Genomic DNA, 26,448 nt, shown 5'->3' with positions numbered 1-26,448 from the left:
AAGTAACCAAGTAAAAATACTTGTTGCATGTTCCTGTTCTGAAAGTAGGATTTTCTGTACTGACGTCTAAAGATAAATATCTGAACTTTCTCCTCCTCACATTTTAAAAACCAGCTCGTTTCTTTAGTTTGAAAGCATTTGAGGGGAATCAGGGATTATTTTTGATCAATTCAATTTGATCAAATGAAGTTAACTCTGAGATTTTTATCACCTAAAATGTCCAGTTTTTTTGACACTCATGTTTTGGTTAGTACATTTTGTTATGAGCCAGTTTGTTGCTAGCTAATATTAGCATCCCAAAAAATTAGAGCTGGGCAAAATGCGAAACTCACGGCTTCAGTAGTCCACAAACCTATGAATGACTTCACAGTGGCTACGTCCACTTCTTTTATACGGTCTGTCGCTCTTAAACAGCTCATGTGTTTACTCAGCCAGAGAGTATTTAACAGAGAAAGAAGAAGTCCTCACCGACATCACTCTAAAATCTCGGTAAACGTTAAAGGTGTCCTTCACACCACTTCAGTTAGCTGAGACAGGAAAGAAGAGATATCAATAGTTCCCTGATGGTTCAGTGTTCTCACTGACGTGTTGGACCAGGAGCTGTAAACATGAAGTCACGTGGGCCGACAGGTAACTCATTGTTTGGACAGTTTTGGCATCATCAGCTCTACATGGACCCACGTGGGGAGATCACATTCCAGTAACAGCAGGTCCAGCAGCACTTCACTGATCCTTATGTTTTCCATATGTCATCAATAATGATCAACAGCTGTTAAAATACGTGACACACCTCCGTCTGAACTCAAACTGATCAAACAGATATCAGGCGTCACAGCGCGTTCAGCCATTGTAATTTTAGGCATCAGAAATGTTGAAGCCAAACTTAAACACGTACGATTTTAAATGATTCAGATTCTCTAACTGGATTTGGAACCCGGTCCAGGTAAACAGGGAGCTCCGTACCTGTTCATGAATCCAGTCTGTCCCAGCTCTCCGCTCTGGAAGTCAGTGTAGAAGTCAGGACTGAGGGCGCCGTCAGCTGAGATGATCCCGTCTGCATCAAACAATTCAGACACTAGTTAATATACACGATCAAGCTAAAATAACATGACATTTGGTGTAAATGGACATCACTCTTCTCATCCTACTCTCAAAATGAAAAAGCCTGTTTTCTAAATTTACAATCTATCCCTTTAAAGCCGTCAGTACCAGGGCTGTAGAACAGGTCGGGTCTCTCCAGGATTTCTCCGTTCCCGATGAAGGATTCTGCGTCCTCCCCGAACAGGAAGGGCTCTCCTTCATCCATCTGACGGTTCTCCACCATCTCCAGCCACTGACCGTTGTACCAGCGGAACTTCTCAGTCTGGATCTTCTTCCCCCACTCCTCGTCGTATTCCTGGAGAGACGAGGAGGGAGAAGAGGGTCGAGTGGAGGGAGACAGACTATTAGTCCACAAACTGACGAGCAGGTAACAGAAACAAATCTTTCATTACACTGTTTGGCTGTGCTGTGAGCTACTAGCTAACATAATCAACCTTTATTTATACTGAAGAGATCATTGAGGGGCGACACGAGTTAATCACAAAACCAAAAATATATGGCTGAAAACAGGATGAGGGGCAGAACTTCACGTGAAGATGAGTTTTCATGTCAAGAAACAGCAGTTTCATCATCAGACACTGTCACTGCCGTCTGATCATTAGGGCGGCAATAACAAAATTAACAACATTCATTACCAGTAAATAATTTCAGAAAAATCTATGAATCGTTTCATCTATAAATGATCAAAACTTTGCAGGAAATGCTCATCACAATCTCCCAGAGATCTAAAGTGACGTCTTCAAGTTGCTTCTTTTGTCAAATCAACAGCCCACAATCCAAAAATTCCTAATTTACTGTCAGAAATGACAGAAAATTAGTAAATCCTCAAAATTTAAGAAGCTGGAAGCCGACAATGTTTGAAATTGATTACCTGATTATCAAACTAATCGTTGGAACTGTGGTGATCACTGTCAGCATGGAGTGAGCGTCCTGAGTGTGTGTGAGGAGGAGAAACTGAGAATGTGTGTGACTGGAAATCACTTAAGAGAGGAAGTGTGTGCACAGGTGTGTGTGTGTGTGTGTGTGTGTGTGTGTGTCTTCTCCATCCTCTTCACTACAGCTAATAAAAACCTCCGTCCGGTCAGCTTGGCTGTTTACGTGCAGAGGACGACTGCAGAGTTTTCTTTTCTTTTCTCTGCGGGGCTGAAGGGGGAGCGATAAAGGCCGCCTTTGAGACCACGACGCCCCGGCCTGAAAGATTAATCATTCAGATGCAAAGCAGAGCCCCGTGGGCACTGACAGCCACCCGAGGCCCCGGACTCATACAGGCCCATTGACCGCCGCAGAGGCCCCCGCTCAGCGCCGGGGTGACAGTGACACATTTGATCCAGTTCAGAGGCTGGAATCATGACTCAGGTTGTGACCGAGCAGTAAGTCTCTCTAATGTGACTGATTTTAGTTTATTAGCCACTGAGCTCATGACTCAATGAGCTCATCGCAGCAGGAGTGAGGAAGTGCAGTACAGTTTTTGGAGCTGGAAAATTCAGCCCGGCTAAGAATATCACTGTTACTTCGGCGTCTGTCCCACTTGGAGCATCTACAAAGCTGCTCGTGAGGCTGCGTGTGTGTTTGTACACGAGCAGGTCCACGATGATCAAAGGCCGACGGTTCAGGACTGCACAGTTACGGCGTGTGCTGCCAAAAGGAGCCCGCACAGCCAAGCAGTAATGATTGCGAGTGTGTGTGTGTGTGTGTGTGTGTGTGTGTGTGTGTGTGTGTGTGTGTGTGTATGTGTGTGTGTGTTTGGGTCGGCGGCTCTGCTTTCTCTCTCACCTCTGCTGTCCAGCGGCTGACACACTCCAGAGCCCACCGGCTGCCTTTCATGTGGTTCACATCTTAATAGGTCTCACTGATAATTTCAATGAAACACTTCCTCTGGCCCGCCGCACCGCCTGGCTATAATCTACAGCTAATTACGCTGATCTGAGGTCTGGCAGCGATCACACACTGACTGGGAGCTGACCACACCTGTCAGTCACGAGGTGATTCAGGAATTCATTGGGTAGTTAATTGCCGATGTCAAATCTGACTCGAGCGGATCAGGAGAAGGAGAGAATGTTTGACTGAAAACCTGCTGGAGGTAAAACTGACCCTTTCAAACTCGAACTGTGTGGTGTTCTCTGGACAACAAGGCCAGATTACCAACTTTGATGAAATACAAAACTCAAGTACTGAAGGTTCTGCTTTATCACCTGATGTAAAAAAGGTTGTTGACTTAAGTGCAGTCAGTGATTCATCGTGATTGTTTAGTTGTGAGTTGCAGAGAAGGAAGCGTGTTTACATCACGAACATCGTGTCCATGAGTTGATGAACATTTCCCTCTGCGTGGTGATGCAATTCGGTAAGTAGTTTGGTTAAAAGAAAATAGTTCCTGCATGAAACTGCTCACAACAAAGTCTGCAGATTATCTTGAGTCACCCGGTCATGATTTCTAGAAAGGGACATGCTGAGTTTTTCAGGAGAGGGCAGACACCTCTACAGCCGATATCTCCAAAACTCACACCACAACAATCTACATGGACACATATCACTACAGGTAAGAGAAATATTTAGATTTTGGGGTGAACTGTTCCTTTAACAGCCTGTTTTTGAGCATCAAAATCTTGTTTTAAAAACCCTCAAGGTCGATTATTTTATCTGATATTCAACATCAAGATTTCAGCATAAAAATAAAGAACATGTTGTTAGTGAGGCGTCTGAATACTCACAGCGATGATGTCCAGCGTGTTGTTGCAGACTTTGCGGATCTCTGCGTTGTTATCGTGCATCAGGTCGATCAGGTACGCAGGAGCTTCTTAGATTAGGACTCAAGGATGGAAAACATTTGATAATCTCTGGGACATTTCCATAGTTAATCAATCATTCGTCCCTAATTAATCGAAAGGGGGAAATAAGTGGATGTGTCGGTGCCATGGGAGGGAAAATCTGCACACAGCGTTTCATTTAAAGACGCAGGAGAGAGACAGGTGAGGGCGAAGGAAACTACTTTTCCTTCAACAAAATGAAAACTTACTGCAGTGCCTGAATCAGACTTTCCCGTCATTTTCTTTACACAGAAAAAAAAACATCACTCACAACATGCAGAGAGAAAGCATATTTGTAATTTGACACAAATTGCCACCGACCACAACTATGTACAATTACAGGCAGCTCAGAAAGCTCAGAGAAAAATGAGTGGAGGGGTTAAAGAGGTTGCAATCGAGATGCAGATGGAAATAAACAGTGATGAGATACATGCAGGGTGGCACTGGGAGTTACCTACACTACAGACTGAACACAGAAGAGCTGCAGAGAAAAGCGTTGGAGCAACTTGCTCTCTAAAGATGGGAGAGAAATGTCTTCAGTTCTTTAGGAATAAAGAAAAGGATACGAGTCTCTTTGACGATGACGTCCCTGGTTGCTTTGTGAAAGACCATCTGGTAGAAGACGTAGACGATCTGACACACAAACTCATCGTCCTCTTGTTGAGCTGAGATGGAAACACAATTAACAAGGTTTCATTTGGATCACGTCGCTTTTCATGATTCTGTGGAAACAAACTTTCGGTTGTTGTTCGATACGCTGATCTTAGTTTTCTAACTCAAGAGAGAGATATAGACGAATGTCATGATGATAAGCTGATTGTTCACAGAAGTTTACTCTCATTTTGTAAGAATCTCCAGAAACTTTTAACCTTTTTTTTCTTAGATAATCTGAGTAATTGTAGCTCTGAAACTTTAAAACGTTCTAAGACTTTTATCAGGGTTTAACTTGAAAAAACACCTGGAACAATCTCTGGACTTACTTACTTAATTCATTTTGTTTTTTTCGCCATTATTCTAACAGTCCACATTAAAGGGATATTCCAGTGTAAGTTTAATCCATGGTCTAAATCACTGTGAAACTGTGTTAGACTCCCTCTCGAGAGATCAAGTTAGCAGACCGCTAATTTACGGAGTTTTATCAACCTCAGAAACGACCGCACGTCAACAATACACTGCAGTAAATGGATCCAAATATAAACCGCCACCAAAAAGCCACAAATAATGCTCAGAACAGCACCAAACTTCAGCAACAGTACAAATAGGGTCTCAGCACATAGTCCGGGGCATCTAACCTCCGCTAGCTTAGCTGGATTTCTATTGTGAAGCTAAAAACAGAGTTCAACTCTCCTCCATCAGCTTCCGGGTCGGGGAAGTCCCGACGCGACGATTACCGAGTGCGGTTAGAAATGCTCAATTCCGTTCTTTTCCCTGTCCGCTCTCGATAATAACTGTTATAAACTGGCAGGTAAGACACATATGAACTTTGATTGCTTTTCCATGGCGGTTTATATTTGGATCCATTTACTGCAGTGTATTGTTGTCGTGCGGTCGTTTCTGAGGTTGATAAAACTCCGTAAATTAGCGGTCTGCTAACTTGATCTCTCCAGAGGGAGTCTAACACAGTTTCAGGGTGTGTTAGAACATGGATTAAACTTACACCGGAATATCCCTTTAAGCTTCATACATGGACAAGTTTCAAATTTGAATCTGACTCAATTTTGCATTTGTTTTGTCTGAGAAAGGATGAATTTTTCAATTCGTCAGGTCAAGATTTGGTGTTTTTTCACTGGGAACTCAGACAGAAATTCAGGAAGTTTAATTGTTGTATCTAAATAGATGTTTTTAAATTATTGTCTGACCTTTCCTAAACAAATTACAGCCATTTATTATCTTGTGTCTTTATTGTAGATGTATCCAAAACAGTTCAGCGTAAACAAAAAAGGTTATTAAATTAAAACAAAGTTAAATTTTTCAGAGAAAAACATAAATATATGATCCATATGGCTGTCGGCCAAAAGGAAGAGAGAGAAGTTGTGTAGGAGCTACCCGCTACCAGAAACTGAGCTACAAAGGGTTTTTAGCTTCCTGACCCAGACCGTAGAAAATACTGTGATACAGGATTTAAATTCTTACCATTGAGCAGCTCGATGAGTGCAGGAATGATGCCGGACTTGGCCAGCATGGCTGCACAAGAGTCATCCACGGACACGGTGCCAATCATGATCACCACCTCCAGAATGAGGTCATCCTCAGCAGAACCTGACATCAGGGAAAGTACCAGTTGAGTGGATGGCTGGCAAAGAAACCTCATTGATCCTGTAAAACATCTGGCCTCCGCTGAGCCAGGGAAAACATCCATATTGTGCGTCCATACAGAGCAGCTGGACTTCAGTGTCTTCATACCAACACTGTCTGGAAAACTCGGCTTGGAAAAATAAGGTTATAAAACGGCTCTTTTCCATTTGTGTCTGAAGACATCTATTTTGTTTTAAATGATCCCCGGAGGCTCCTTTAAAAGATTATGAATGACTCATCAGCCGTTTCTGTTTGAGGATCGGGGTTTGATGGAATCGGTTCTTCAGAGGTGTAGTGAAGGATGAAAGACGGCTGGACGTCTGTGCATCGCTGGGATCTGTTTGTGTCATCAGTCAAACTGTTGCAAGTGGCACATCATCACCATGTGTGTCAAAACTGCAAGTTTTTATTACTGACTGAAATGTCAGGTTAGATTCATCTGGTTTTTGCTACTTATTCTTCCATAAAAACATTTATTTAATTCATTATTTTGTCAATTTTTAGATGAAATTTGGGAGTTTATTCCCTTTCAACACCTTGTGGGAAACAGCACAGTTGATGTTCAATCCCAGGTCTAATGCCTCTGCAGTGATCACAGGTGTGGACCGGCTCAGATGAGCAGTGATGGAAACATGACACCCGGGTTGACAGGCTACGTTTTTACTCTGTTCCTGCTCGGCGGTGTTATGTACACTGAAGTTAAGGACATTGGCGCTTAAAATATGAGAAGTAATCACCGTAACATTGTCACATTTCAATTCTCCAGAATCCCCAATATCCCAAATTGATTAAAAAAAGGTGTTATTTACATCCTCAATGCGAGGTTGTGATCTTGGACCCAGACGAGGTGCACACTAACGCTTTTAGCTCAACAGCTACAGTGAAGATTTCAGCTATAAAAAGGGCATGAAAGGATTTCAGGGCTGCTGCAGACTGGGACCACAGCAGACGAGATGTATGGAGACATTTGATGTTTGATTTTGGTTGTTTTTTCCATTTTAAAAAAAGTCTCCAGCTACTTCAGTTATTTAGGAGAATGCTGTAACACGGTTTTGCTGTGAAGCTCCAGAAATGTTTTGTGTACAACGAGACTTCACCCGACTTTCCATCAACATGGGGGGAGGGGATGATGACTGGATTTACATTTTTGTGTGAACTGTTCCTTTAAATGAAGAACAGGTAGAAAAGTGAATCAAAAAAGCAGATGTGGGATCAGAGCTGAAAAAGTAAGTATCAAAAACAAGTGACCCAGTTCAAAACGGCACAAAACAACATTTAAACTTGATCCAAAATACGGTAAACCTGCAACTCTGGCAGCAGCATGAAGCAGAAATTAACATAATTTTTCTTATACATCAAAATAATGATGTACCACATGATCAGAGCCGGCACTAACACACAGACCTCAGACCTGCAGCGATACAGCGCACTGGAGATTTTCTGTGCTTTGATAAAGACAAAAAAAGGAAACGGGATGAGGAGGTCAGGGGTCGTTAGAGGTAAAGATAAGGCCCTCGATCTTAATGAGGGTTCTCTGTCCTCATATCATCCATGACCTGAGACACTTCACTGCGGTGTGATTTAGGGAGAGTTTTAGAGGTTAAGACAGGTCATGGGAGAGACGACTTGGTTTTCTCTGGTTTTTAAAGAGGAAGATAGATGAGAAACTGTGGCAGGGTCATCCTGCAGGAGCATTTCTGTCTGTTCAAAGATATTTCAGAAACATTTTTGTAACATGTAACAAAAAAACTCTGATCATAAACATCTTTGTATTCATTCACACACACCTGGTTTGAGTCTGTCTTTCAGGTAAGGCACCAGTTTGTACTCCTTGAGGACCAGAGCCCAGTCCAGGTCGGGGATGGTCAGATTGGCCAGCGTTCCCAGACACTCGATCACAAACTCCTCAGCTTCGTCCTCAGTGATCTGAGCGGCCAGGTCACCGACGTGGTCCTGCCAGAGGATACAGCAGCATGAGTGGATCACATACATACACGGTGTTGGGGAGACTCATCCTAAAAGACCAAGAACTGACCAGGAAGAGGCTCTTGGTGGGTCCATTGTGCTGGGAAAGATTTCTGATCATCTTCATCACCAAAACATCCTTCAGCTTCAGTGCGCGCTTCATCAGCATCTTCAGACCGTTACCTAGGGCAACAAGGAAAAGCTAGTTTACTTCAGTCTGTTCGTCCACACGATGTGTTCATCCTTTCTTTGGAGCTCGTACCTTCACAGATGACCTGGGCGTCACTCTTGTTAGCAGCCAGGTTGATGCAGAGTGAGATGAGCTCCACATCCATCTTCTCCTCCCCGCAGTCAAACACCATCCTCATCAGCTGTCAATCACAGGTTACGAATGTCAGTTAACCACTTAATTCATCACTGAAACAAAACACGCGAGTACTGGAGGTGTGGAAATTTCTCAATTCTGAGACGAATCTCTGTCGTGAATGATTCTGACGGATTTTCGATCCTCGGATGGACAACAAGTTGTACAGTTAAGTTGCAAAATCGCATTCTTCTTGAATTGTTGTGACGCAGAAATGCGATGACAGAATGACCCAATAGTGCTTCTTCTTGGTCTTATTTAAGTAAGCCAAATAAGTAGCAGACGGTAATTCTTAAGCTGTGTGTACGTTTGTGTGCCTGGTTATAATTTGTCATTATGAGAAGATCATCCCTGCAATCTCCTCCAATCATGTTAAAGACAGTCATCGACGTTTGAGCCCTGCAGAGATGAGAAAATGATAAAAGAGTGAGTTTGTGAGTTGAAAGGAGAGTGTTAGAGATAAAGGGAAGGTGAGCGTCATTCCTTAACTTCCCCAAACACCCTCCTCCTCCTCCTCCTCCCCTTCCTCCTCACTCCCTCGGTCTGTCCGTCACTCCTGCACTGATTTAACATTAAACAGGAAAAGCTTTGAGCTGAGGGGGTTGGCAGGGGGTGCAGAGGTGCACTGCTACCCTGTGAGGAGTCAGGAATCAGAGAGAGGGAGCGAAAGGCTGGGCCGGGCCTGGGTAAGGTATCACATACCAGGGGCCCCGGACCCCAAATCAGCCCCGTCTAGACTCTCTGGCACCTGCCTCTGCTTATTTACCACAGACGGCCACCGGAGGCCCAGGCAGGGCCGCAGCGCCACGCTGCACTACGACCAGCGCAGCCACCTCCGCCCCCTCCTCCACCTCCACCTCTGTTCCTCCTGACATCTCTGCTCTGGAAACCTCACATGCAGCACCAAAAGGTGACCCCATTAAAAGCTGCATAAGGGGAGAGGGGCAGGTCAGTCACCAGCCTGGGAAAGTGATAAAAGAGAGAGCTGTTAAAAGTCCTAAATAAGGTGGGAAACAGGGCGAAGCAGTTTGTTGAGAATGTAATTCTACAAACAGGACAACAGGGGAGTCGGACTCTCTTAGTGCATTAGAATGGTTCTGGTGTTGAGGCCGTTTTCGTAAAGATCTCCATTAACACTCTGTACTACTGTGCATCACAGTAAACATCTGGTGAGCAGCGGGGCGACTCTCTCAGCTGGTTCACCCTCTGTTCTGTGCCTCTTGTGCTTCTGACGTCGACCAAGAGGTGATTATTAAAAGGCCGATATAATATTGATAGTTTAGAGCAGGAAACAAAACCGATGGTGGATTAACTGGCTGATATTAAACCAGTTCTGTTCCCTGCAACAACAAAAAAGTAATATTTGACTTATTAGAAACGGACTTCCGATGTTCAGTTCAACAGTTTAAGTAATAAATATCAAAAACAATAAGATGATTACATCCCCACACAACTTCCTGTGAAGACATCTACGTCTATCAAGTTCCAGTGATAACAGTTGTTTCTAAAATATCCTGTTGGTGCAGATTCATTAACCAATTAACAAAATAATGATTTGACCACAGCTACCTGTTCACCAGCTGACCAGCAACTCTTGCTGTGCTGCATGTACACGATAATTAAATCAACTAGTTGATGATCTCCTTACTGTCGACTAAAATCAGTATACATACATGTTAATGACAACAATGTGTCATAAGATCAGCCACACTGGCATTTAAAACGATGTAGGTCCAAATTTCTCCTGCATTATAAGATTTCATTTCAATTTAATATTTCATTTTTCTTAAAAAACATCATAATTTCATCTAAAATGAAGAGTTGAATTTGTAGGACCTTGATGGTTCATGCTAATTAGCAGCTACATTTTCAATCTGTGTGGAAGCTAAAAGTTGTCTTCTTGATGTCATAGTTTTTCATCAACAATAGCAAACAAGACCAGCGTTCAATATTTATTTACTGTTCTGGTTATAAAAGATGGAGGTGTGGTGTTGTCAAATCAGCTAAAACAGAGCAGAAGAAGGATGGACAGCATTAGAGAAATGGAGGCAGAGGAGGGCAGTGAGGGGAGAGTGAGCGGGCCTGGGGGGAGGTTAGAGGTCATGTCCTGGTCATGCTGCTAGCCAGCACCCCGAGGTTCAGATCTGCTGCTGATGTGACCTTCTGAACAAACAGCCGACTCTCCCAGCCACATCTGGCCGGCATTTACACCCAATCTTCGACAAACAAACACACACACATTCAGCTAATCGCTGATGATGTGAGGAGCGACTGACCGGGTCAACTCAATCAGGAGGGAGTGTAACTCAAAAATGTTAGGATTCGAAAGTTGAAAGAAATCCGCCTGAGGGGGTTTGAACCACAGCGGTAAACTTCATTTCCATGATCACTACCTTTATTTCAGTGTTGACAAATGGTTCCAATTCTGTGTTGATGCTCAAATTTAGTAATGGCCATTAGGAAGATAATATGTGAGCAGACACAGAAAAGGATGAAGTGGAGTGAGAATCTTTTCAGGGCTCAGTGGAAAGAAAAGGAGAGGAGAAAAAACAAAGTTGTCATCGCTGTGAGAGTGAAGACTGAGCAGCAGTCCTCTGGTGGTTTCTGGTTCCAGATGTGGCGTGCGTCCCTCCCTCTCACTCGTTCTCATGCATTAATTCCCCGGTGCCGTTAGCAGCCGATGCTAATGCGTCTGTCTCGGTCTGCTGGCGGTGTACATTAGCCAGTCTTACCTGCGGTATGCAGTCTGTGTCGGCAAACATGGACTTGAATCTGTCGTCCATGCTGATGTGGTACAGAATGCACATGCTGAGCTGTCTCTGGGCCTCGTCAGCTGCAACATAAACACACGAGAAGGAGGAAAGTCAATGGATGAATGACCGGTTGTGCCGTAACGCTCCGCGGGATGCCAATGACCACATCTAGGAGAGCTGGGTGTTTTTTAAAAATATTAATGGGCTGAATGGTCTTTTTAAACAGAGATCCCTGTTGGAGGTCAAACGGCACTTGCTGCAGAATCACAACCGGTCAACTGCAGTTTGTCAGGTTGTCGTGTCTCACAGGCAGCTAACCAGAGGAAAAATAATATTTAAAAAAAAGGGACAAAAGTGGAACTGTAGTAAGCTACTCACAGCTTAAAAGGGAAATAGTCTAACAAATGTGGATTCATTTGCAGCTGAAAATAGTTCAGCACTAATGCATTACTTCCTCCTGTTGAGTTACATTTGCTAAGAATTCAATCAATAAGAAAAATAGACTATGCAAGCCCAATCATATATAAAAAAAAAAATCCCTTCTCAGTCCAGAAACAGTGACTCAGTTACTCATGAGAATAATCCACTTCACTGTGAACACTTTACACATGGACTATTTCTTTGGTCGAAAGCAGTTCCAATGAAAACTGGACAGTGAGGTCTGTGGATCATCCAGAATAACCGTGACTCTGTTAGTGGAAAGACACATTCATGTTGAAGCTGCATTAATAATTTTTTTGCTACTTGGAGGCAGTGGAACAAACTGTCAACCTCGTCAAGTTTTGATTGCTGTGTTATTATTATAGTTACAATATTAACATGTCCATCAGACGCAGAGCAACAGTATCATTGGAGTCGTGCTCGTGTCCAAATGATGAATCTAAGTCCAACAGACACAGATATATTAATGCTTTACTTCTTTCTGTATGATCACACAAATGGAGGCGTGCGTCTTCTTATTGACTGGAAGCTAGCCAACTAAACTAAGGAACGTCAGAGCTTGCGGAGCCGAGGAGGACGCCATTGATTTTTGCATCTGCAAAATCGAGCCTCTCGTCCATCAGTAGATGCACGCTTCCCTCTGCTCACTGATGGAGAAATAAAATAATTCCTACATTAAACTGCTCACAATAAGCTCTGTGAGGCGCTTTGAGCACGTCAAGCCGAGTGCGATCTGTTTCTCTAAATTGGATACAAGGCAGACATGTCTACAGCTGATATCTCCCAAACTCTTCAGCTCACACCGAAACAATCTGGATGCATAAACAACACTGATGATTGTGTGGTGAACCGTCACTTTAACTCTCAGCATAGATAGAAACTCTCAGAGGACAGTCAGAAAATGTTTCTTTTGTAAATTGGGTGAACTGACCCTTTAATATATGCTTAATAAAATGAGTCGACTGCTCGTCACTGCAGTTTCAGGTGCTTATCAAGCATCAGCAGCAGCATGAGGGAGATAAAGACAGAATGGATTGAGTGTTAGACTGTCGGTGAGCCCAGGACCTTTATGAGTTTGACCTCTGACCTGAGCAGGAGGCCTGCAGGAGGAGCCGGCCAGGGAGAATTAATAGAGTTCAGACCAGAGTTTGACCCGGGAACTTTTCATTAAGAGAAGTGTTAAGAGAGAGGCTCTTCACTGGACCAGAACCACTGACAGACCTCCTGTAATGCCCACCAGCCTCCAAAGCCCCGAGCAGGTCCAGTTAAAACTGGTCCCAGCCGTGTTCGGTCACCGGCCGTACAGGGAGCCTTATCGGCGAGTATTAGATCCAGATGTGCTCAGTGAACCCCTGGAATCACAGGAGGGAGAGAGGGCCGAGGAGAGACGGCTTCGAGCTTTAATTGGGAAAACAGGAGGAAGCATCAATTTTACTGCCTTTAATAAGTTAAAGCTACGCTGCTCGCTGCTCCGGCCCGTCAGCACAGCCAGCGATTGGCCAGAACATGTGCTTCTCATTAGTGATCCTTTACCTCAACCAATACCTCCAAATGCACATGAAAACAACCAAGCACACACACACACACACACACACATATACACACACTCGCAGGGAATAAGCTCCCCCAGACCTGGAAAACTCCCTCACGCTGCTGGTAGGAACATGGAGGATCCTTTATGGGCGAAGAGAGAGATCCCATTAAATGTTCAAAACACTGGTGGGGTTGGGGCAGGAGACAGAAAAAAAGGTGAGGGGGAGCTGTTAAGAATTAACTAGACTGTTCATGGGCAGTTAGTGGGAGAGCTAAACTCCAATTACACCCCAGCCTGATTTAAAACCGCCTAACCTTCGTAAAATTACAGCCGCACACATTAAGAGGCGTCTGGGCCTCGGTTTGTGGACTGCGCCGCTCCGCTGTTATTGCATTTTCTGGATAAATAAGCAAGCTGGGTTTGGTCGCCGGAGACATCACACACACCACATAACAGGGTCAAACGCTCTTTAAGAGGGTCCCCACCCCCACTCAAGTCCCCTAATTTGTTTATGTGAAGTAAAGATGCTGCATCACAGAGTGAACAGAGAGGGAGTGAGTGACAACGCTGGAAATATCGCTGCAACAAACGGGCACATTTCATCTTCAATTAATCCATTTATCTTTTTTTTTTTTTTACACAACTTCGGAGCTGAAACCAAAGAACGTTTAGTATTTCTTATTGATAAATACATTTAAGAATTCAAGATATTTATGATTAGTAGCATTAAAAATATCAGTTACTGTTATTATGTACTGATCAGCAAATCCTGTTTAATATATTATACGCAACATTTCTGCATTGAAATGTCTAAAAAAGAGTGAGGAAGGAAGACGGAGAACGAGACGGAACGTGGCGTTACATTCCTTTTAAAAACACAACCTCGTCCGAGAACATTTCTCGTCCGTGACTCACATCAGAGAGATTTTCATCTGCAATGGCAGACGTTTAACAATGAAAACAACAACTCCCATGATCCTTCGCCACTTCACCACATCAAAGTACAACAGAACGTAATTTGTTGTTATTGTTTTGACGCTGGTTGAACTGTTCACAGCTCATCAGTCAGAATCAGTCAGATACAGACTTGAACCTGGTTTTTCTTTTACTACATGTGGTGAATTTTGGTCAAATGAAACATGTTGACACGCGTAAACATCGCCCTGCAATTGTTTGATGAATTGATCAAGAAATTTGTGATTGTTGATCACTACCAAGGAATATCCAAGTAAGTATAAGTATCAAAAAACCCTTAAACTGGATTAAATTACACAAAATAAAACTTTTCTTGTAGATTCTTACTGGAAAAAAGAAAACTGTACAAGTTTTGTTTTTTATATCAAGCGGTATAAAAGTTGTGGCAGGACGTGCTTGTGTTCATTTGCCTGAAACAATATAGTGTGCAGCCCAAGTTGGAGTTTAAGGCTGGAACCTGGGATGAGTTTAAGAGGAGAAAGTACGAGAAAGGAAAAAATAAATAGGCCATCAAAGTTTTACATAATCCATGTGAACTCAGCCAATAATCCAAATATATTAAGTTTACTAAGATATAAATCAGGGAAGGCAACAGATGGATCCAGACGATGTTTGGTGTTTCTGCTTAATAACTGAAATGATGAGCTGATTCTAAAAAGTTCTGTTGATCAAATAACTGACCAAATGTTTCTGCATGAGCTGAAAAATAAATGAAATAAAGAAATGAAGAAGCAGCTGACAAAGAGGAGTCAGTTCAGGTGCTGGTGGGATAGATGGAGCGGGAGGTGATGATGACAAGTGGAGGCTCCTTCTCCACTTTCATCTTATCACCAGGGGTCATGAGCCTCGGTTAGGTCCTGATGGAGGCTGACAGCGCCGGCCCCTCGCTGTCCTCTCTCTGCAGAGATAAGACTGGAGTCCTCATGCAGAGTGCGTCAGTTGAAAAGAGGACAGTCGGCAGTGAGAGCAGATGATTAATGACACCTCGCCTCACATACAGAGTGAATTACACACACACGCAAGTACACAAATACAGCAAACTCAACAGTGTCAAAACTGTGAGCCGGTGTAATATTTCAGTGTTAACTTATATTATGTGTGTGCTTTGCTTCCTGAAAGAGCAAACCCCCACCCGCCACTTCCCAAAAAAACAGCCCTGCCTAAATCTCTGAAGACCTCTCCACCTCTCCGGCCTGCTCCTACAAAAACAACATTTGTGCAGAGGCTCTGGCATGTTATTCTAACAAATATATTATATTAATTATGCGCCGTTACCCGAGCCTCCCCCTGAGAGGCTTCAAAAGGCCTGTCAGAGATGCTTCTGACTGTGTCACATGCCCCACGGATGAGGAGACGCACCAATCGCACGCTCCGGAGCTTTTAGGAGGTCACTGCTGTAATGGTCACCAGAGGCAGATCTGTGTAAAAGCTGCACCTGCACGTACGCCTCAGTATTAACAAATTAGAGCCTCAACCACTGGGCACAGGACGGATACGCGTTTTCTCCTGACATGCGTCTGTATCAGGTTTCACTGACAGAAACACATACGGTACAGCCAACGTCATAAACACACAGACACAATAAACCTGTTAACATCGACAGGAACAAACAAAAGAAACACAAACAGATTACCGAGCAGTGAGGAGAGTTTGGGGACGAGTGCTGCCTGGACCATCTGGCTGCGCAGCGACGTGTCGAAGGAGAGGTTGAGCAGGAGGCGCAGGGTGGTGCTCTGGAGCTCCTCGTGCTCGCAGGGAAGCAGCCGAGCCAACTTCTCCACGGCCAAAGTTTCAGCCTGCACACAGCAGACAGACAGGAGAAATGACACCACAACACAAAGTTATCTGTAAGACACAAGTCACCAAAACTCCAGCTGTACAACATAAACAAATTAATGTTGTTCATTAATATTTCATTTTTAAGAATCTTCGTTGAAAACATTAAAATAAAATCATCAACAGAATGTGAACAAACAACAGTTTTGACATTATGATGTCTGTGTATTGTGTTGCAGATGTACTGCTAACCAGCTAGCATGCTAACCAGCTCCTGTCTCGGTCCAAAGCTCCGGCGCTGTTGCACCTTTAACCATCACCAGATAGACCGACTGACACCAGTCAAACTCCGACACAGTAGAACAGATGTACAACAGCAGAGGTCATCGCGAGAATGTTTTAAAGATAAAACTGTAACAATGATGTACAGTGAGCTCGCTGCCGTGCTGGAAAGACATCACACGAGCTGTAGTTATTTTACTTCCAGGATCCAGGATTTTTTTCTGATTTCTTTAACAATGCGAGACACGATGTTATTCAAAACACTTTTCATTAATTTCTTGATTGCGTTGAAATTGTTGAAAATAATCTGGCGTATTTAGATGACTGGTATCTCTGAGTGAGTACAACTTCATGTGGATCCAAATAAAAATCTGAATTAAATATAGGTTTGATTGATTGAAGGGGACTGTTGGGCCTCGGTGGAGGTATGCGCTCTACTGACTGCTATTCTGGTTTCTTAAATTAAGTATCTTAATGCTGCTTTTTTTTTCCATCCCCATTTGAAAGGCTATAATCAAATTATTATACTCTACATAATGTGATGACTGACAGGGCTGCAGGATATCATGAAACAATCATATTGGAATAATTTTGACAAATACAGTCATTGCAAGATGATTCACGATTAGTGGGGATGATCATTTTTGCATCACAATTTTCATCTTCACTGAAGAATAATCAAAATCCTGATGATGTGACGTTTTCCTAATCTAGAGACCAATCTTCTACATATTTTCACTCTTACTTGTACAGTTCTACCACCCTGTCACACATCTATATTTAAATACAGGAGCTTTGTCACGATTACATGCAAAAAGATGAAATATGTCACTGAATTATCTTCGAGTAACACTCAGGAAACATCTGTTCAACAACGTGAATCCTGCCTGCAGCTTGGAGAAGGTTCACAGGACCTGCAGGTAGGTGGAGGTGTTGAGCTGATGAGCTCAGAGACAAACACATGACTGCTGACTCTTCAGGGATTCAGACTTGATCCACATGCCGTCACAGTGACCGTCGGTGTGACACAGCAGTACCAGTCAGTTAACTTGTCTGCCTCCCTCCCCTGTGGTCTCCCCACAGCCAGATATCACGGTGACGCAACCTGCTCCCAGTTAAAACGGCCTCACTGCTACTGTGTGCAAAACCAGCTCCAGTCGCACCGTCACAAACCAGACGTCGAGCAGCTTAATCAACTGCAGCCTGCGTCAATTACCACTGACATCCCCCTCCATTAGTGACAGCAGCAGGAAAAAAAACTTATCAGCCTGTGTTTGAGTCTTATCTGATGAGGAGAAAGTCCCAACATGTTTTCTGAGTAAATAAAACCTGATGACACACGGCGCTGCATCATTAAGCCATCAGTCTTCTTTTGAATGTATTAAACGTCCATGTCCTTAAAAGGAAGCTCATCTCCCTCGTGTAAACTGATACACTCAGCTGAGTCAAAGTGTTGAAACCACCATTTTCCTGCTGGACACATGCTGGAGAGGGTCTAAACCCCTGAGGGGTTCTTTAATCTGAATCAAAGATACACTGGAGGGGAAACAAGCAGATAAAACCAGTTCCTAACAGGGTCTGGCTTTGATAAAGACCCACAAACGGAGTGAGATTGGAACCAGGTGGAGCTGGATTAGGGAGAGTCGGAGCAGCGAGGTTCCTGTACGAGCGCTGTGGGACACGAGGCCGGCCGTGGACCTTCTGAGCATTTATTAAACTGAAATTTGATAAGCGTGGTTTCAGCTGGCATTTCTACAGGCGAACAGCTATTTGTCAAAATAAGCTCGGGAGTGTTTCGCAGTACAAATAAAGAATGATCGTTTCCTCTAAATATGACTGATTTAGTTTAAACGTCAGCGAACTATGTTGTGAGAGAACGAAGTCATTAGAGATGTAAAGAAGGTCTAATTAGGTGATTGATTCTGTTGGAAGAAACGATGATTAAGAAAAAACACACAGACGCCGTGAATTTCAAACAATGAACAGTCGGACTTATTCGCTCCAACATGCAGTTAATTAATTAAACTAAATAAAATGTTGATCCAAGAGTAGTTTTCCTTTTTAACTTCACTGCAGGATTATTTTTTCATTTTTCTTTGCAAATCAGTGATTAATGTCGTGTTTGTTGTGAGAGTGAATTAAAAGGAACATGAGGAGAACGTCTGCGGGTCAGAACTGTGTAAGAACTCAGACTGTTTAAAATCCCGAATCCAGAACAATCCTCAGGCAAACAATTTTTAAAGAAACAACTATTGAAAAGCACAAAAGAGAGACAGTCTGGCTACGCTGGAGAAACATTACATGGTAAAAACTATTTGGACGTCAGCCTCCCGTCTTCTGGTGTCAGCGTGTCCGTCATATTTTGGAAGCTGCTGCAGGGATTTCAGACAAAACAGCCAAATGTGTTGGACGGGGTTGAGGTTAGAAAAATGTATATCAACTCGCGGGGAGATCAGTTCCAAATCATAACTGGCTGAGATCGAAACGTCTCCACTGAACCTCTTGATTTTCAGAGGTGTGGATACTTCTGGATTTTACAGATGTACAACAATGTGGGGTTTGCAGCCTACACAAAATTAAAGCCTTCTCGTGTTGTAAAGTTAAATTTGCTCTCCTGCGGGTTTATCTTAGGTGTTTATCTTCATACTTTTGTCCGCGCTGCTCTCCTCTGCCATCTGTGTACGAGTTTGACCCACTCAGCATTCAGTTCCAAGTCTTAAACTTTGAAATCTACTTCGGTTCATTTGACAAATGATACGTGTACCGGCAGGGACGTCCTGGTGCGTTCAAGTGCACCACATTTATCCAGAAATCTATACTCGAACGGCCACGTTGTTTGAATAGGAATGTTTTCCCCCTCGTTCTTTCACTACAGCACTTTTATATTTTATAATTAGATGCTAAAATAATAACATCCCTCTCCCATAGGCAGATTTTTCCTATTCAAAAAATCTGACCAAATTGTTCTCTGCAAACTCAAAAGGCCCCTTAAATAGCTACTCTCTGATCATTAAAGTTGTTCTATTGCAGCAATTTTAAATAATTAATTGTTAAGGACAAGACATGTGAAAGAGGTGATGTTAACGGTTTAATTGTCATTTAGTTAACCTCAGTTGTTCCGGACCCCTGACCCTACACAGAAATCAGAGTTTGAGAACCCTTTGATTAGCCTAACAATACTTTTACATGTTGGGAGCTGCGGCAGAGGCAGGCAGGGAGTGATATTTACAGTATTTTGAAAGCAGACATCTTGGAACATTTTGGATTTTATGAACTTACGAAGAAATCTGCCTCACAATTCATGAGAAGTTCATGAGCTTATTGTTGTGTTAATTTTTTGATCGACACGCAGACTAATGCTCTGAGTGAGAGCGACTCTGCACATCTGAACACAATGTTCAGGTATCTTCATCCCTCTTCTCGTCTCACCATGTCGTTCTTATTCTCCAGGAAGATGGAGAGCTTCTTGAGGAAGGAGACGACCACCAGCAGCAGCTCCTCGTCCTCCCGGTCCAGGATCTTCACCAGCATGTGGACGATGTTTTTGTTCCTCATCTTCAGCTCCGTGCGAGTGTCTTCAGCCAGATTCAGCAGCAGACACAGAGCAACTACAGGATCAAACGCACCAGAGACAACAGGATCATTCACTGTTCCAAGCAAAAACAATTATTCTTATCATTAGTTAATTTGTTCTGTTGTCTTTATAAATAATCGATTAATTTTTTAGTGTATAAAACAACAAAATAAATCAATCTGCCCAACATAAAACCGATGGTGACATCTTCAGATGTTTTGATTCATCTGATCAACAAATCAAACCTCGAAGATACTCAGTTCAGGACGAGCGACAACCAAATACTGCTTCATAAAATATAATTGATCAATAATCAATATTTTGGCATTTAACTTTTCATGTCAGATTTTATCCTGTTGAAGCAATTTGTTAGTTTTGTTTTTGACATCACATGAACTGTATATTGTTCACAGCAGCTGTATGATGCCGACTTTGACACCAGTGAGTTCATGTCTGACACATTCTGTAGATAACAAACGTGTCTGATAACTCTGGAAATGTTGGGAACTCCACTGAAATCTAAAATAAGAGGAAGGTTAAACAAACGGGCCTTCACTGCCAGTAGACTGATGTTTGCTCACAGCGCACGTCAAGTTCCATTTAGTCTCGAGAAAACTGTCAGACTAATCTTAAGACACCGACTACACTGACACTCATAACGTGTTGTCAAGAACCGGACAGAATGTGTGGTTTAATCTTTTTACCCTTCCTTCAGGCTTGTGCACTGAGGGAGTTGCTGGCTTTAAGGTTCACCAGTGGTCTGACTTGTGCAGCACGACCGGAATGTAACCTCAGATTTCATCTGGATGCAGCTGCATCACGTTCTGGTCGAGCTACGGCTCTGTGGCGGTTCAAATGTCCACAGGAAGCAGTTCAGTGGGGAAGAGTTTCAACAGAAGAGTTCAGTACCTCGGAGAAGCTGCTCCTGCTTGATCAGGAGGCTCTGGTACTTTCTGAGCGACTTCTCATGTTCCTTCTTCAGGTTTTGGTTGTCAGAGAATTCTTCATGTGAAATCAGTCAAGGAGCTCAAAACATTTACACAAAAAACACACGTGAACACAATGTCCTCTTGCACGCGAGTACATTACTATCTTCACCTCTGAGTTATTTTACACACAAACCTCATCTGTTTTCAGAAAAAAGGATATAGGCCTTCTTCTTCTTCTGCAGCTCGTCTTGCCAGAGGTCATACCTCTTCAGCTCATGCTCGATGATGTTCATACACAGGGCCCCAATCTTAAAATGTGTGACCAGGCCGTGGAACTGGGAGAAACTAGAGAGGAAATCAAGATGGAGAGAGAGAGGGAGAGAAAAAGACTTCCATTTATCCAAAAGTGGATTTTAAAAAACGTTTTTGGGGGGATTCCAGCTGGGAGCTGTCATTGAAATGACCCGATCCGTCACCCCTCAAGTAGTTTACACAGTAAACTGTCAAAGTCAAAACACGTTCAGTCAAACAGTATGTCCTGGTCCGACTTATAATCAGCCCAACTTGAACCGTTTCACAATCCAAACAGCATAACATGGAGATGGACGCGGGCCAAGAGTGACGATCAGTTTTCAGACGTGCACGTCCTCTCGCAGCCTAAATCAGCTCTGACAGACGTTTATGTATTATTCTAGCGAGGGCTAATTTTAGTGTTTCCTAACACCCAGTTGGAGAGCGAAACTTCAGTGCGAGGTACGCTGCCAAACGTGGATGACTACTGTATGAAGAGAGAGAGAAGAGAGCAGAGGCGACTGACTGTAACGGTCAGCGCTGTTAAAACTAAAACTCAGAAATACTGCGAGGAGGAAAAATGTTTTGACTGCCATAATTTGATAAAATCAGTTTGAGTTTCGAATGTATGGCCGGCGATGTGAACGTAATTTTGATCTGGTTTTTTTTCCTGGCTTTTCCAATGGAAGCAAATCTTCATACTGCAGTGTGAATAATATTTTAGACAACAGTGTTCCTATAAATTCAACAGTTTGATTTCTTTTCTGAGAAGGTTTTCTCAGTTTGATGTTGAAGAAGATGTAGAAGAAAACTATCAGGAATTACTGTTGAGAGTCATTCCTCTAATTGCTAAGAAGATTATCACAATAGAGAAAAAGCACACAATAGATGAAATTAATATGGAAACATACTTAACATAAACATAAAACAGATGAATTCCTGCATAAATGGTCCCGAATTATTCCAGAACTTTCCAACTTGCGTTATCGAAGACAAAGTAAAAGTTATAAATATTGTTTTCTTTTTTCTTCTCATTTAAATGGATCAGAACACAACAGGTCTATTTTTCTTCCTTTTCTTTTAGTTCATTAATATTTTCAGGATTTCTTCCCCTGAGAATATGGACGGTGGGAATTAAATATATTCAATAAATAGTTGCTGAAAAGGACGCAGTTGTGTCTCTGAACATCTGACTGCACTGTACAATTATAGCAAACTTTATCCAAATTTTAAAGGACAATAAAATAAATAAAACTGTGTCCCAAAGAGACAGAGTTGGCGACCGTCACTTGTGGCTCGGTGCACGTGTTGGAACGGAGGTGCTGCTGATTTACCTGGAGAAGCAGAAGAAGATGTAGGTGATGGTTGTTGCCAGGTCCACGCTCTGCTTCCAGTCCTCCCTCAAAACTCTGGCCAGAGCTCCGAGAGCCGCCTCTGTTAACATACAAACACATATCAATAAAGACACACAAACGCACACGGAGGCCGAAACAGAAAAGGTCAGACAGGAATGAAGAGCTCCAGGCGAGAAAGAGTAAAATATCTGTGTAGCTGAGAGCCGTGCAGCTGCAGATTAATGTAAAGGAGCGTGGGGGGAATGTGATGGGCCGAGGCTCCTGGGGATTTTGAGCTATGGGTGCTTCTCAACGTCAGGACGTGTGTCCCAGGGTTCGTCTCCTCTTTCCAGGCTGACCCGAGGCCTCTCGGTTCACACGGAAACTCGGCTCTTATCAACATCGAACCGGTTGATGCGGCGCGGCAGATGGAGCGAGCTGACGACTCATTGTGACAGATACAAATGGAGCTGTGCCATCACACTGCGGCTGCAGAGGATGACGGCTTCGTGCTGTTGTGGAAGAAACAGTCCGGTTGTCACGGAGGGGAGCAGAACTGAAGCTGACCTGTGTTTTCTTTAAAGGGGGAGCTGATAAAAGCCAAACAGACTCTTCTCAGGCAGCATTCTGATCAGTCCTATATAAAAAACACAACTCTTTTCATGCTCCAGCTTGAATTTGGAATATAGCTGAGGTCTGCACTTTTGAACTCTAGTGATTGGATCCACTTCACCAGGAAAAAAAAAAAGGTTTTTCAAAAATGAATAATTGAGCGTGAAAGTTCATTGTTGACATTTCCAGAGCTGTCAGCCACGTCTCAAGGTCTTCCCGTGCAGTCACAGAGATAACTGTCATACCAACAGTCACTGGGCGGCCAGAAAAAGATCAGCGAGGACGGTCACGCAACACCATCTTCCCTCCATAAACAACCGCCTGAACAATCTCCCCCTCAAGACATTTGAGGTCAAACGATTAATCATCGTTAAAAGTTTTCTCCGATCCAAATCGACAGTCTAAGGAGGCTGACGTAAGCTGTGCAGACTGTAAAGCTCCCTGAGGCAAATCTTTTACATGGAGCTGCATAAAAACAGGCAGGGTAGGTTTGTACCAAAAATATCTCTCATATGTGCAACAACAACATGCTGGAGTTGAAAAAAAAAATGGATGTGGACAGTGGACGCACTATTAATACAACTGTGGCTGTAGGTGAACATTTACACATGACTGTTGGTGCAGATGGTGCACTGTGTCACAAGTTTACACAATGCTGATTGAACCGATCACCACGAGATGCACGCGAGACCGTGGCGACTCCCCTGCATAGCACATCCAGTCAGTGTTCGAAATAAAAACACCCGGTGCAGGCTCGCAAGCCAGAGCACACAAAGGTCAGAAATATCAACAACAAACACATTTAAACCAGACGAATAATGAAACCATTTCACTACGTAGCTTACTGAAGCACGAGGAAAAATTAGGAAATAAACAGAATCTGAGAAAGTCAGCAGTGATCCTCTGCTGAGACGCTCCTGGTGGGATACGACTTTGCTTGGTTAATGAATCATTTACTCATTACTGACAGAAACATGGATCTATTGATTTTAATCTCAAGCTGTTCTGTGGTCTTACTTTCTATTTAGTCTGAAGCTGTCACGATGCTGACGGGACTGGACCTCGTTAGAGACTTTTTTTTATACTGGTGCCAAAATGTTTGCTGCCACATGTTTAGCTGCTCAACAGCTTTGGATAAAAACAAGTCGACGACCGGCTGAACGGTGAATCAAATCTGTAATAATGCGATCAAAGAAAGAAAACACAACTCTGAATGTGACCAGACACGCAACGCTACACTGTGCTACAGACAGATTCTGGTCAGTACAAAAATATACATAATTTATTCCCAGCCCTTGGAGTCATTAATAGATACACTGACATGATTGATTCCAGTGACACACATGCCGTCTTCACTGAGTACAGAGGACCGATAGAGAGCTTCATCACATGAAGATCAATATCAGCTTGCAGTCGACCACAATTCTTTAAATATGGATGTTGCTGCAAAGAAGCTACTACTTTTAAAAAGATGGATGCTTCCCCCACAGAAGATCAACACAATCAGGACAGTTTCAAGGTGAACACAGAAGAATCGGACAGATAGAAATTAACTTCATTACGTCTTCTGGTCTTTTAGCAACGGGACAGAAGTCCTGTCCTGTCATGTTCTTAGAAACAAGCTCATTATTTTAAGATGGAAGTATCCAAAGCCTCTTCAGAACCAGTATTTGTACTGTGCTTTGTAAAAAACGGTATACATCCATGTTATTCTGGAAAATCAACAGTTTGTAATCATGCTGTTGGATTTCTACAGTCCTTCTGCAGTTGTGCATCAACAGACACAGAGTAGAACTAAAAGAGGAAGTATGTTACTGAGTTATTTGGGTCATCATTTGTACCGTTCTGTATGAGTTCCTCCAGGTTGTCCGGGTTACGAGCCAGTTGGAAGATGAGTGTAGCTCCTCTGATCTTCTCCTGGACGTCTTCATACAGCAGCTCCACATACTCATCGATGCGGTTGATGCTCGCCTCCTCGTCCAGCTGACGGAAAGAAAACAGTTCAATACAGTGAGACTGGTGAGTGCAGTCTGAGTGACGGTACTGATATTGATAACAAGATAGCACAAACACACTAGAGCTTTCCTCTCTCAGTTCCTACCTCCACTCCTGCGTAAGGTGTGAAGTCTCTCGGCGAGATTCGTTTCTTCTCCTGGTTGTCTGTGAACGGAGACACTCAGCGTCACAAAGAGGCCTCGCACGACACATTACTTCCACGGTTTTGTTTGTAAAAGTAGTCACGATAAACTCGTCAGTACCGTTTGAATCTTTCCGTTTCTGCAGATAGAAAAGCAGCTGCTCCACCTCGCGGAGTTTCGACGGGTGAATCAGCCGACATTCCTCCACGACTTTCCGGGCCAAAGAGGACGTATCGGTGTGGGCGTTCAAGCTTTTCAGGCGAATACTGAAGGGAGCAAAAACATGCAGGCAAGTGAAATTAAAACAGAAAAGTCAACACTTGGTTTTCAGATGTAAGATATAATGTATGATCATGATTCAGATATAATTACAGACTAGGATGTGTTGATAATATCATTTTTTGACTTCGAGGCATTCATTCTCACTCTTTAAATCAGCAGTGCAGATAACACACAGATAGGTAGGATGACAGTAAACACTGAATCCTGAATTTAACGCATCATTCTCACATTTTCTGACACTCTTTGCGTTCTCCAATCATCGCCTCTCCCAGCTCCCCCAGGATGGTCGCCTCCACCTCATAATGGACGACGAGTGCTTTCTCAGTCGGGTGGACATCCAGAGTGCAGCTCTTCACCCTCCTGTGGGTCGTACGAAGGAAACAATGTTCTCACAATGAAACACAATCCAACAGTGATTTCACTTCCTTTAATTTACTTTCCAAACAATTAGTTAAATAGTTAAAAAGTTAACGCCCAGTCTGGTTTGATTCAGTTTGCCTCCATAAATTTAGGTTGTATAATTTGACCAAACTTATTCAGTAAACAATAAGTAAGAGCATTATAATCACATGCATTAATATTGTTCACAGGTTGAGTACAACAGCAGGACGTCTGTACAGACAATTAAATGACAGCAGAATATTTACAGGAATAATACGAGCTAGAGTCAAAGTTCAGCTGCGATGTATAAACATGGTTCTCGGATGTAACGCTTGTTAAGACGAGGGGGATTTAGAACAGCTTACCGGATTCATTAATGAGTGCTTTAGGGCAAATAAACTGAACAGAGCGAGATTGTTTGACATTATAATATATGTACTGTACTACCTGTTTTACAACAGTTTTTTAATGTCAGTAAAGAAACGGCTCTAGACTCGACTTGGAAGATAAAGTCTCGTGACTTGACTTGAAACATGACGACTGTGTGTCAGTATTTCACTGTTTAAAAGTGTTTTTTGACTGAAATAAATAAACAAGCTTTAAAAAAATTTACTTTT

The 26,448-nt window shown here is 43.0% G+C and overlaps 1 protein-coding gene across 2 annotated transcripts in view; it reads right to left on the bottom strand.

The window, feature by feature from the left end:
• Nucleotides 1–26,448, bottom strand: part of kifap3a (kinesin-associated protein 3a) — a 35,820-nt gene that overhangs the window by 8,242 nt on the left and 1,130 nt on the right. The window contains exons 2-20 of one of the 2 annotated variants that reach the window (XM_030432853.1): nt 25,679–25,810; nt 25,289–25,434; nt 25,132–25,190; nt 24,872–25,013; nt 22,419–22,518; nt 21,014–21,138; nt 20,774–20,872; nt 19,720–19,898; nt 15,866–16,028; nt 11,262–11,362; nt 8,428–8,536; nt 8,236–8,348; nt 7,988–8,153; nt 6,039–6,164; nt 4,472–4,570; nt 3,810–3,895; nt 1,210–1,396; nt 964–1,054; nt 248–600 (exon numbers count right to left, since the gene is read on the bottom strand). In XM_030432853.1, the coding sequence (XP_030288713.1) occupies nt 510–600; nt 964–1,054; nt 1,210–1,396; nt 3,810–3,895; nt 4,472–4,570; nt 6,039–6,164; nt 7,988–8,153; nt 8,236–8,348; nt 8,428–8,536; nt 11,262–11,362; nt 15,866–16,028; nt 19,720–19,898; nt 20,774–20,872; nt 21,014–21,138; nt 22,419–22,518; nt 24,872–25,013; nt 25,132–25,190; nt 25,289–25,434; nt 25,679–25,810 (2,314 nt within the window). In that variant the 3' untranslated portion in view covers nt 248–509. Of the gene's footprint in view, nt 1–247; nt 601–963; nt 1,055–1,209; nt 1,397–3,809; nt 3,896–4,471; nt 4,571–6,038; nt 6,165–7,987; nt 8,154–8,235; nt 8,349–8,427; nt 8,537–11,261; nt 11,363–15,865; nt 16,029–19,719; nt 19,899–20,773; nt 20,873–21,013; nt 21,139–22,418; nt 22,519–24,871; nt 25,014–25,131; nt 25,191–25,288; nt 25,435–25,678; nt 25,811–26,448 lie in introns of those variants that run through there. The other variant, XM_030432852.1, reaches the window with a different exon arrangement.

The sequence above is a fragment of the Sparus aurata genome, chromosome 11, assembly GCF_900880675.1.
Source record: "Sparus aurata chromosome 11, fSpaAur1.1, whole genome shotgun sequence".
Taxonomy (NCBI): Eukaryota; Metazoa; Chordata; class Actinopteri; order Spariformes; family Sparidae; genus Sparus; species Sparus aurata.
Note: the sequence above shows the minus strand (reverse complement) of the source record. Positions and strands in the feature narration are given on the sequence as shown.